The 13,101-nt window shown below is 34.5% G+C and overlaps 1 protein-coding gene across 1 annotated transcript in view; it reads left to right on the top strand.

Moving 5' to 3' along the window:
- The window catches only part of BMPR2 (bone morphogenetic protein receptor type II), a 53,847-nt gene extending 41,906 nt beyond the window's left edge, over window positions 1-11,941 (top strand). The window contains exons 12-13 of the mRNA XM_015559091.1: window positions 1,980-3,259; window positions 4,562-11,941. Coding sequence (XP_015414577.1) covers window positions 1,980-3,259; window positions 4,562-4,812 — 1,531 coding nt within the window. The 3' untranslated portion in view covers window positions 4,813-11,941. The remainder of the gene's footprint in view (window positions 1-1,979; window positions 3,260-4,561) is intronic.
- Window positions 11,942-13,101: the final 1,160 nt, after the last annotated feature.

Here is a 13,101-nt window from a genome sequence, read left to right as displayed (position 1 = left end):
CTCTCTATATATATATATATATATATATCCCCTCCCTTCTTCCCTCCCTCCCTCTCACCCTCCTCCCTTCTCTTCCTTCCCCTTCTTTCTAAAAAAGCAATCAATAAATAAAAAAATACACTTGATTCTTGAATAATTTTCTGTGCTCTTTTCTATTCCAATTTTAAGAGCAATTTGAATAGACCTCAAATTGGGTTTACACTACTTATAATTAGGTAAATTAACTTCAGCATATAAACCCTTATGCTTTATATATCAGTCAGTCAAGGAAGGTTGAGACTAGCAATTCTAAGTATACATTTTCTCACTTTATACATACCTAAAGGTAGATAATCTGCTTGCTTCTCACCATACCTTTGTCTTATCTGTGTGCTCTAGTGTGCTATTTGTCTCTCTCTCAAGAGTCAGCTACTTTTAAGTGTTTTTGAACTTTTCTTGAATTGTAAGAAGAAACCCTTGATGCTCCCCTTTGCTTTGCCATTTTTTTTTTGCCTTCTGTGTCATTTAGTTCTACTCCTTACATGCGTTCTCTCATGCCCTGTCCCTTCTAAGTAGTTTCCCCTAAATTGTAGTTCAAGCCATCATATTCCACTCTAGGTTTCATTGTATTGACTCTTACCCTCCATGCCTCCTAGACTTCCTCTTCTTGTTCAGTACAACACCTTTTTACTTCTCCCCTTCCTGTCACTCCCCTCACAACCTCATCAGTCTTTCTTTGTAGCACTTCCTCCTTTAGCTGTTGCTTTTCTCCTACAACACTTGTATCAGTGTTCCCAATGTTTATACTTTTATTGTTAAAGCTACCCCTGGTTTTTTATTTTAAATAACATACACATATTACAGTGATGCTCAAGAACCATCACTTTCAAGGTGTGATGATGACTGAAGAACCCTTGATAACTGGAGAACATTTCTGAATCTTTGATCATTTATCTGAGTGTCACATTAATACTCTAGGACAGTGATGGTGAACCTATGACACGCGTGTCAGAGGTGACATGCGAACTCATTTTTTTGGTTGATTTTTCTTTGTTAAATGGCATTTAAATATATAAAATAAATATCAAAAATATAAATCCTTGCTTTACTATGGTTGCAAATATTAAAAAAAAAGTTCTATATGTGACACGGCACCAGAGTTAAGTTAGGGTTTTTCAAAATGCTGACATGCCGAGCTCAAAAGGTTCGCCATCACTGCTCTAGGATCTAGGGCTTTCATTGTTATGGCTCAGTCTACCCCAAGAGAATACATTCTATTGCTAGGCTAAGCCTCCTCATAGAAGCATTTTGGAACAACCTATTAGTTGTTGCTGTTTGGTCATTGGAACTTAACTGGTAACCTATTCGTAGAATAGCCACTATCTATCTAGAATTGTGATAGCACAATGGGAACATATGTCATGGTTCCTCCTTTCATGAAACTTTGTTGTGCACATATACAATTCATAAAGATAATTTGGTAATGTTCTAAAACTATAGGAGAGATTTTTTTAAAAGATTTTTTATTGATTTCAGAGAGAAAGGGAGAAGGATAGAGAGAGAGAGAAACATCAATGATGAGAGAGAATCATTGATAGGCTGCCTCTTGCACGCCCCCAACTGGGGACCGAGCCCACAACCCAGGCATGTGCTCTTGACTGGAATTGAACCCAGGACCCTTCAGTCCGCAAGTTGATGCTCTATCCACTGAGCCAAACCAGCCAGGGCTAGGAGAGATTTTATAAGCCAAAGTAATGAACACCCATAAAAATCATATCTAGATTCACATAGGTTTTTCAGTAGGCTCAAATAATATAAAGCATTTAGTAAATTATTGACAATTGATTATTTGATTAGAATTTTTAAATAACTTTGAGAATGATGTGGGTTAGAAATAAAATAAAAAGCAGTTTATACTTTAAAAACGGAGACGTTAGATGTGGAGAACCAGTTTGTCATAAATGTACATTCTCAATGTGGCACTTTTTTCTTTGTTTAAGCAACCTGTCACACAGTAGGCGTGTGCCAAAGATTGGCCCTTATCCAGATTATTCTTCTTCCTCATACATTGAAGACTCTATCCATCATACTGACAGCATTGTGAAGAATATTTCCTCTGAGCATTCGATGTCTAGCACACCTTTGACCACTGGGGAAAAGAACCGAAACTCAATTAACTACGAACGACAGCAAGCACAAGCTCGAATTCCCAGCCCTGAAACAAGTGTCACCAGCCTGTCCACCAACACAACCACCACCAACACCACTGGCCTCACTCCAAGCACTGGCATGACCACTATATCGGAGATGCCATACTCAGATGAAACAAATCTTCATGCCACCAATGTTTCACAGCCAATTGGGCCAACCCCTGTCTGCTTACAGTTGACAGAAGAAGACTTGGAGACCAACAAGCTAGACCCTAAAGAAGTTGATAAGAACCTCAAAGAAAGTTCTGATGAGAATCTCATGGAGCATTCTCTTAAGCAGTTCAGTGGGCCAGACCCACTGAGCAGTACCAGCTCTAGCCTGCTTTACCCGCTAATAAAGCTTGCAGTGGAAGTCACCGGGCAGCAGGATTTCACCCAGGCTGCCAATGGCCAAGCATGTTTGATTCCTGATGTCCCACCTGCTCAGCTCTATCCTCTCCCCAAGCAACAGAACCTTCCCAAGAGACCTACTAGTTTGCCTTTAAACACCAAAAATTCAACAAAGGAGCCCCGGCTGAAATTTGGCAGCAAGCACAAATCAAACTTGAAACAAGTAGAAACTGGAGTTGCCAAGATGAACACCATCAATGCTGTAGAACCTCATGTGGTTACGGTGACCATGAATGGGGTGGCAGGTAGAAATCACAACGTTAACTCCCATGCTGCCACTGCTCAGCATGCGAATGGGGCAATACCATCTGGCCAGACAGCCAACACAGTGGCACACAGGGCCCAAGAAATGCTGCAGAATCAGTTTATTGGTGAGGACACCAGGCTGAATATTAATTCCAGTCCTGATGAGCATGAACCTTTACTGAGGCGAGAGCAGCAGGCTGGCCATGATGAAAGTGTTCTGGATCGTCTTGTGGACAGGAGGGAACGGCCGCTGGAAGGTGGCCGAACTAATTCCAATAACAACAACAGTAATCCATGTTTAGAGCAAGATGTTCTTACACAGGGTGTTCCAAGCACAGTAGTAGACCCTGGACCATCAAAACCCAGAAGAGCACAGAGGCCTAATTCTTTAGATCTTTCAGCCACAAATATCCTTGATGGCAGCGGTTTGCAATGTAAGTGAGGGGGTTGTGTAATCTCTCCTGCTTGTCTTTTGGGACCATTTAAGTAACTACTTAGAATCAGATTGTGTTTCAACTAACAATTATCTAGTTTTGTACTTTCAGAAATAAAATAAGCCATTTGGCTGGACCTAAAAAGTAATTAGACTATTCTAAAGAAAAAAATTTTTTTGTTCTTGATAATTAAAAAATCAGTGTCACAATAGAATAATTACCAATTCAATATGTGTCTTAAGTAGCTACTAGTTTATAATGCAACTCATATTTGCTGTGAATGATTAAGATTAAATAAATATCAGTTTAAAACCTCCAAGTAAAATGATGCCAGTACAACTTTTGAAAGTTTGTTGAGCATATTAATATCTATTATATACACATTTAGATTTCATCTGACTTAAAAAATCTTAAAAGTCCAGAGAGAATTCAGAAAAGTCACTATAAAGTTGCTCTTGGTTTTTTAGTGTCATTTTTTTTAAGAGTTATGTATTGAGTCTCCCACATGCCCACAGCATTGTGCTATGGGCCCCCTAACAATTTAAATAAATAACTTAAACAACTTGATACTTAGTTTCTGGCCCTAAAAGGATTATAACACAAAACAAGAGAGCTCACCAAAATCTTTAACAGTCATCATTTACAAAATAATTTCTCTTTTAGACAGACAGCACTTACGAAGAAAAACAAAGTCATATTTTATGGTTGTCAAAGACTACAAAATGGGCTGAAAGGGATTTAGCTCTCAAAAATCAATCAGTAGAATCTAGCCCGTGCTTGAGTGGTTTCTATTGTAGAACACTTGACCTATGGCAGGGCTCCATGTCAGTAAAATGTTTTGTCATGTATGGGGAATTACTAGAAAATTTGTATTCTAGGATTTCTGTCATTCTTCTGTAAACTCTCATTTGCCAGTGCCTTTACCTTTTGATTCACTTTGAACATTAAATAGAATGATTAAATGCATTTTGCTAAGTTAGGATTGATACCAGTAACCAAAGGATTTGAGAATGCAGCTAAGAACTTTGCATTTTCTCCTCTTTTTGCTTTTAGTGGTTTTTAAATATTTTCTTCCTTGTCCTATAGAATAATTCAGTTATAAAAACATTAGGATTAAAGAGCCTCAAAAATAATTTAAGGTTTGCCTCGAAAAATACTGCCTGGAGTCATCAACTTTAAGAAATGTCTATTAGCACCTCCTGTAGACATTAGTTTGATCTCTTCTTGAATTGCAACTCTAAGTTTTTACTTTTTTAGTACTTTCTTTATATATAGTTCATTTTTCTGTACTTTTATTTTTAGTAGGTGAGTCAACACAAGATGGCAAATCAGGATCTGGTGAAAAGATCAAGAAACGTGTGAAAACTCCGTATTCTCTTAAGCGGTGGCGCCCCTCCACCTGGGTTATCTCCACTGAACAGCTGGACTGTGAGGTCAACAACAATGGCAGTGACAGGGCAGCCCATTCCAAATCTAGCACCACCGTTTACCTTGCAGACGGAGGCGCTGCCACCACCATGGTGTCTAAAGATGTAGGAATGAACTGTCTGTGAAATGTTTTCAAGCCTATGGAGTGAAATTATTTTTCGCATCATTTAAACCTGCAGAAGACGTTTTTTAAAAACTGCTTTATCCTCCTGTCAGTACCCCACCCCTGCAACAGGACTTGCTTTAAATAGATTTCAGCTATGCAGAAAATTTAGCTTATGCTTCCATATTTTTTAATTTCGTTTTTTTAAGTTTTGCACTTTTGTTTAGTCTCACTAAAGTTATATTTGTCTGTTATGACCACAGAATTATATGTGTGTGTATCAAAAGTGGTCTCAAAATATTTTTTTAAGAAAAAAAAGCAAAAACAATGTATTGCTGATAATCAGTTTGAAACAGTTTCTAAAGGTCATTAAAACAGAAGCAGATTAAGACAGATTTGACTTCAGTGGTGTCCGGTATCCATGTTTTATTTCTGGGCACAAGCTAGTTTATTTTATATGTTGATCCGTTCCTAACATATTATCTGTTGGACATTCTTTTCTCTTGTGTTTTGTTTGAATGTGCAATAGTCCGTAGCCACAAATAAGCTTTCTTGTAAGCTCTCTTCCTAACAGAGCACACATTCTTCCATAATATGAACATTTTTCTTCCCCCAACTTTTGTCAGGTTTGTTTTATGACAGTGAATTTTGCAGAAGAGAAAGCAACTACCTGACTTTTTGCTTTCTCTCTCCTTGTGGAAAATGCAGAAACATTGTCTCAAAGGGCTCTAAAGAAGGAACAACCAAAACCTAATTTGAAATGCTATTTCTTTTAACCTTCCAAATCCTAAATGTTTCCTTCCAGGCATTTTAACAAATGTATTTGGTTCTGGTTTTAGAAGTTCATAAGAGAGCATAGAACAAAGTAGAAGATGTCCTAATATTAGCCTTTTTCCATTTTATTTTATTTTTATATGTATGGTATGTTCCATTTTCATTTATTTAAGAAGCACATTTTTATCAGAAAACTTATAGAGCTATACTTATATGGAATTTTTAAGTAGGTAGATGGTTAAGACAATATAGTGTTATATCCTTTATTCTCTAAATAGGCCACCTTTGACTCAAATAAAATTACATTTCCTGATTAAAATAACTTCAAAAGTAATTCCTAGTTTTGAACCTACAGTGTCTTTTTATCCTCTTCACAAGCAAAGCCCGATGACTGTCTGAAAAAGATTCCTCTCCTCTCCCCATGACCTGTCACACTGTGTGGAAAAAAATTGTTTGACTGGCATGCCAAATCCCGGTGGAAGGAAGGGCTGCTGCCAAACCTGTCATCTCTGAGCAGACTGAGACTTCCCTCTCTCTTTTCAAAACTGGGTGTGTGTTTTTTTCACTAATCCTATTTTCATAAATTCTCCTTTTGCCAATTTTTCACATGATTTTTGATATGTGAACAGCATTTATTTACATTATATTCAGAATATACCTTTTAGTGATAACATGTTATGTATCCAAGTCATATTGTTTTTAAAGTTTCTTTTGCCTCTTCATTACTCATAATCATTTCTAAAACAACAACCTCCACATTTTAAAAAATAAAGCACTTTATGTCAAATAAGGGACTGTTTTTTATAAGCACAAATTCTTTTCTATCAATTTGCAAACAGCGATGATCTCACTTATTTTTTACAGATTCTCAGAGTACTTAGTACTTATTATCTAATTAAATTCTGTGATTTCTCTGGGAGATAAAAAGCTAAGAGACAAACAAAAATTCTGAACAATATTTTCTCATTCAGATTCCTCTGTCTTCATTATTTAGCTAAAAACAACCTAAATTTCCCAATTTGACTTATATCAAATTTCCAAAACACTTGACTTGTATCTAAGCCTTTTCTTGTTTGCCATCTGCGATGGTCTTGAGTTGGGTGTTACAGCACTTAACATTTATTCAGCTAGATGGCTGAGCACAGTTTTGAATTCTTAGAATGAAGATTCTTTTACTAGTGCCCAGGATTTCCACCTTTTGTGTTTTAATGGCCCTTATCTTGATTCAGACCCTTAACATATTTTTCAGTCTTACGGCATAAAGTATTTTTCATCCAGTTAGTCTTTTATAATGTAACAAATTATATCTTTCCCAGGAAATTTTACTTCGTTCCCTTGCCTTTAAATGTCTTTCAATTGTGTTTCAGGGCATTATTTTCAAACATTTGTAGGACATCTTTGAATAAAAATAAACGATAGTCCTTCTTCAGTTGGAGGGTAGGTAAGTGACCATGTGAGGTCTGACTGATTTTTTCCTGACAGAAGAAGAGTTATCCTACATTATACTGTACTTTGTGCTCAAGCAAGTTGATTGTTTTTCAGCATTTTTTGATACTTAGTAATAAAATACTTTTAAAAGTTAACATACCAAATTAAAAAAAACTCCTATAGTTTCCCATTTTCCATGATGTTTAAAACAAATAATTTCCTTTCCCCAGTTTAATAGACTCCTGAAAAAGTAGAAAGTGTAGGTCATTTTAATAAATTTTAAATTAAATTGTACATCAGACTCATTTACTTTTAGGATCTATTTATAATATACAAGCAAACAAAATTACTTAAAATGCCTGTTTGCCAATTTTTTTCATCTAATATTAAAGGTGTCTTAAAGCTAATATTTAACTGCTATCACAATACTTTGCATGTATAAAAACATTTGATTCCTTTTGAATTAAAGGCTGTTAATGAAAAAATATTAAATTCATTTGCAGGATAGTATTACAGTCTTAAAAACATTATAATAGGTAATTAAAGAATAATATTAATTCCCTTAACTATTGTTATTATATGTCAGAACTAAGCCATTGAAAGAACCTGATTTGAATTGTGTTTAGTCAAAAATGACTTAATTATAATTCTTAAAAGTGGTCCCTCTTTAAAAATGTATAATTGGGGGGAAACCCTGATATCAGTGTAAAAAGTTTTGGGAAGGTGCAGGAGTGAAATAAAACTAATTGGCCGTTTGTTGTAGACTGAATGTTGGGATATACATACACCATCTCTTTTAGTCCTCATAGCAACTATATAAGAATTACAGTTAATATATCCCCTTTACAGATGAGTAAGCTGAATGAAGCTAGGAGAAACTAAGTAATTTGCCCAAGGTCCACACCTAGTAATAGGCAAAGATGGATTTTAACTTAGGTTTTCCTGTCTCCACATCTCTCATCCATACCGTATTGCCTACACACTATGACAGGATGTATAATGTCCTGACATTTTGTAAGAAATTAGTCATTATGGCTTATATATAAGCCAAACCCAGATACCTTAATGACTTTAAAAGTCAGGCAACCATAAGACGACGTGTGGACATACCTATGTTGATTGTGCTTGAGAAGTAATTACTAATTCAAGACAAAATTCAATCCCACCTCTGCCATCATGAATCTTCAAATCACTTCACTCCTAACATCTTTATATTGAAGAACTAAGGTAAAGTAAAATTTAAGGGAAAAGTAAAGATGGCTTATGGGAACAGACACTTTTTCATAGATTGATTCCATACTTGATTTGGAGAAGTTGATTTAACATAGACTTTTAGTCTTATCAACTCTTTGACTCCACCTTGAAAATTTCTGCTTTTAGTGACTTTGGAAAATGTTACTAATCCAGAAAACGAGTTAAGGGGGATGTAGGAAGGATACAAGGATAATGTCCTAATAAAGCAATTTGTATAGTTTTCTTACATGTAGCCACATGTTCCAGAAAATGTATGTTGGTTCTGGATGTGAAAACAATTAAAAAAAGGTAGGAACACGTAAAGTACGTGTTTCAGTGGGAATTATCACAAAATTTGGGAAGTATTTTCTTTAAAAGATTTTAAAATTTAGATTCTATAGCCAAATGAAATACCTGGTAGGCTTCAGCTCTTTACTGAACTTTCCATTCCCTGTAAACCTCTTTTCAAAGTCACTTAAAATGGAAAAATATTTCAATAAACTTTTTGGTGTTTTCTCATATTTATGGAGATGAATATTTCATTGGAGGTAGTTAGATTTTAGAACTTGAGATTACTTACATTTCTATACATTTTATAAATTTATGTTGAACTTATTACCAGTTAAATGCAGGTTATTACATAACTATTCACAGATTGCTTTATATAATAATTTCTCTTCCAAGCTGACTCCTTAAAGTTACAATCAACATTAGTTGATTGTCCAGATCAGTGACTCTAGAAATCACGTAACAGTCCTACGTACGCCCCAGGAGTCTTTTTCAGACTAGGATGTTTCTAAAAATTCATACCTTTTACTGTCAATTTGCTCTTCAGCAGGTAAAATTGCATTTTAACTTTTAGATTCTGAACTATGCAAACTTCGGCCAAAAGTACCTTGCGTGACCTGCTCCTACATATACTTTAGTAAATCTGGCAAATCACAGTTTGAGCTAGTTACGCAAATGTTACTATCAAAAGAAGGTTTTTCTGTAGGTTCCCGGATTAAACTTACATTGAGGAAGGAAGGCCCAGGGCCCTCTGGTGCGCCGACACATTGCTTTCCTTCAGTCACCTTAGTTTGTATCTGACTGACTCTATCCCTTGGTTATCTGACTTGTGATCTGTGTCAGGAAAGGTTTTTTTAAAAATATATATATATATTCTGCTTATCTCCTGTTTTTATTTTTTATCCATTTTTCTTATCCAGTAGTTAAAAAAAAATGTTGGTTATCTTCTTCAACATTGTTATTCTTCAATATGCTTCAGGCATCTCATTTAACACCTAAGTCTTAGTTTTTCAGACAAAATTGCTTTAGTTTCTTTAGCATTTTATCCTCAGTCCTATTTCAATAACTATTTATATTTAAGAACACCTAAAATTATATTTTGTTATATTCAAGTTCATTACTCTAGATAGTTCAATAGGATAGAATTGAGAATTAAGATGTTACCATTTGACAATGGATCCAGCCATCAGATTGTCAGAAAATCACTGAGTTCAAGTTTTGTATCTAACATTTTCTCAGTTGCTGAGTTTTATGATTTTATATTCTAATTAGTTACAACTAATGCATACAGAATTGTATATAATTTGCCATTAAAAAATTCTAACCTCTATTACAGCAAGCTTAGCCTTATGATTGAGCCACACAAAACATATGTTTTACATATTTCTTTGTATCAAATATTAAGAAACAAAGTGCAACCTTAAGTTTCAAAAGCAAACCCTACAATATCAGGTATTATCTATGAACATTTTTGCAGACCATTTTTGAAATATTTACCATTGTTTTGCAACATAGACTAGACAATAACTTTCATTTAACTTTTAAGTGACTGGTTAAATTGAGTGTGTGTGCATGTAAAATTTAGGATTTTATCTCATGGCTGATAGATTTGAAAGTAAATACTTAAGAATGTATGCTGTGTATTAAAATTATGCCCCAAATAAATCTATCATGTCTTGAAAATTCCAATTCCGTTATTACTGTGATGTTCGTAGTAGTACTATGAAGCATGTGACAGTCATTTTTTAAACTTAACTTGAAACCCAGATTTTAAAATCTGGGTAAGAGAGGAGGAATCTTTAGAAATAAATCATGTCGTTAGGGTATCCAGTTTATGAGTGATTTTTAAAGCAAATAACTTTTAAACTACAACTTGAGGTTGTTTTTTGTTTTGTTTTAAAAGATAATGTGGGTTTAGATTTTAGAAACATCTTCATGTTTAGACTCACTCTATAGACATAATATTACTTAAAAACTCAGGGCCCTTTCATCCCTCTGCACATTGCAAAATTTCAATTGGTAGTAAACAAGCAATTAGATCCAGTTGAATATTTAAAATGTTTGTTGTACACACAATTCATTTAATGTTTCATCTTATGATTTGACTTAATTTACATATAGACAATATCAGATTTCATTAATCATAAAATGTGCCCAATTCTATAATTACTGAAGAGAAATGGAAACAGTTCAACTAGTTGACTACATAAATGTCTAGAGTTGAAGCATCGTCTTCAAACTAATGTCCTTTGGTCAAATGGTTATCATGATGTGACAAATTATTTTATTTTATATTATTTTTTAATGGGAGAACTTAGTAACATAGTTCCTCTGAGATAAAACATTTTTTCAGGAGGTAAACAGTATAAAACTGTGTTATAAAAGTGAACTAAAGACTTTATAGCTTCAGTAATAGCTTGGGTGATTTTGAGAAGGTAACCTATGGTAACCTATTGTTAGGTCCAAATGGAATTTTTCTTTAAATCAGTTAAGTTCAAGCTCCAAATTTTTATGATGTACACTTAAAATCCTAGCAGTGAAGTTATTTGTAACCAGTCTCTTGTCTCAGGCTCTCCACCTTATTACCAATTCTTGTAAGTATGGTAGGAAAGCATTTTTAAAGAAACTTAATAAGAAAACTAAATTACTAAAAGATGCAATTCAAAGATAAGTTCTGGTTTAACATTGGATTGCTTGGCTTCTGTGGCTTTTCTTTTACTGGTCACATTTATTTATTTAAACAGTTTTGTATGCCTTGTTGTCATGGAGATTATATTGTATAAGTGTTTGTATAAGCTGGAATCATCCTTAATTTTCTGTTGGTAATTTTTCAGATGAAGATAAGGGGATAATTGTATAATACACTAATGTAGGGTGTTGTAGCTGAAACATGGAGATATGTAGCTACTATGCTTTTTTCTGAGTAGACAGGAGAAACAAGCTACAGAGTATTCATTTCTGAGGATGCTTTTCTGGAATAAGAAAGGCTGAAAAATATTGTCAATTCCTCAGAACCATCTTTCTTGTTAACGGGTATCTTTTGTTGGTGTGTTTTGCTCTTACATTACAGATAGAACATCATATATGAATTTGTGAATCAGTTCAGTTATTTTGCTTTTGTATAAGCTGTCTGAGACCTTGCTATGCTGTATAAGTTGTGTTTGATGGATCAGTGTATGAAATAAAGCAAATCACTTTTCTTTTGTATTATCTATGGATGCCACTATGAAAGCTGACATTAAGCCACTAAAGAGTTTTCTATGAATAATTGTAAGTAAATGCTTTGCTATATATAAACCTAAATAAAAAGGTTGTATTGATACAGATACATTGGAGAAGGAGATTTTAAGACAGTTCTTTAGGTTTAAAAAAGGCTTGCTGTAAATGGTGCATTATTCCATTTATTAAAGATCATATTAATGACAACAGTAATCGTATCTTTTTTTTTTTTTTAATCCTCAGCTGAGGATATGTTTTACTGATTTTAGAGAGAGGGTAAAGGAGAGGGAAGGAGGGAGTGAAAGAGAGAGAGATCCATGCATAAGAGAAACATCAACCAGTGGCCCTCCAGTACTCACCCCCACCAGGGATTGAACCAGCAACCTTTCCGTGCATGGGAGGACACTCCAAACAATTGAGCCACACCAGCCAAGGCAGTAATTGTATCTTTTGATTTTATCATGTCACTGGAAGTTATGATTGTTAGTGTGATATTTTAGGTATTTTACAACTAATATTAAGTGTTCTAATATGACTTCATTCAGTATGATACAGAAAAAATCACGTAACATTACAGTAATAGTTGTATACCTACTATATGCCAGACACTGTTAGTTATTCTTTATGTTATTAATTCTCACAGTAATCCTACAAAATACATATTACTGTTCCCATTTTATAAATTAAACTGAGGCTCAGAGAAGTTAAATACATTACCTTAAGCCACAGAACTGGTAAAGATGAGATTCTAATGTATTTTCCATTTTGCTTTGAACTACAGTTTTCAAGCTCTGGTTATGGCACAAGAAACTCAAAAATGAAAATGGCTCAGTGGTAGTATCCAAGAACATGAAGCAATTTGAGGTTACTGAAATGCGACCAGGTACAAAAACAACTGTCTCTATTGGTCCAACATTCTGTTTGTGCTTCACACCATTAAATAATCCTTTTAGTTAGATCTTTGTACCTTTAGGGGACCTTATTAAAACAGAATATGAGTTTGTGAAGGCAACACATTGTTTCTGGCTCTAGATTAATTCAGTATATTAACTAAGTGTCCTGGAGTAGAATCCTTTGTCAATTCACAGGACAACTATGATTTAAAAGAGTTCTGGGCTACTCTTACCTAGATGCCAAGGGAATTTTTGTTTGAGGAAAAGCATGGCCTACTCCCAAAGACTCTGTTGTCACCTGAAATAATCTAGTATTTTAGAGATAATAGATCTGGAGTACCTTTTTGGTTTTGATTCACATGCCAAATCTTACAACATAAGATCAGGTTACAGGGTGTCATTGCAATTCTCTACTGAACCCACTACATAACATTCCAGATGGTAACTAAATGTCCTCAGAAAAAATAGATATTCTG

This window comes from Myotis davidii, unplaced genomic scaffold (genome assembly GCF_000327345.1).
Source record: "Myotis davidii unplaced genomic scaffold, ASM32734v1 scaffold914, whole genome shotgun sequence".
NCBI lineage: Eukaryota > Metazoa > Chordata > Mammalia > Chiroptera > Vespertilionidae > Myotis > Myotis davidii.
This window is presented reverse-complemented; position numbering and strand designations above follow the sequence as displayed.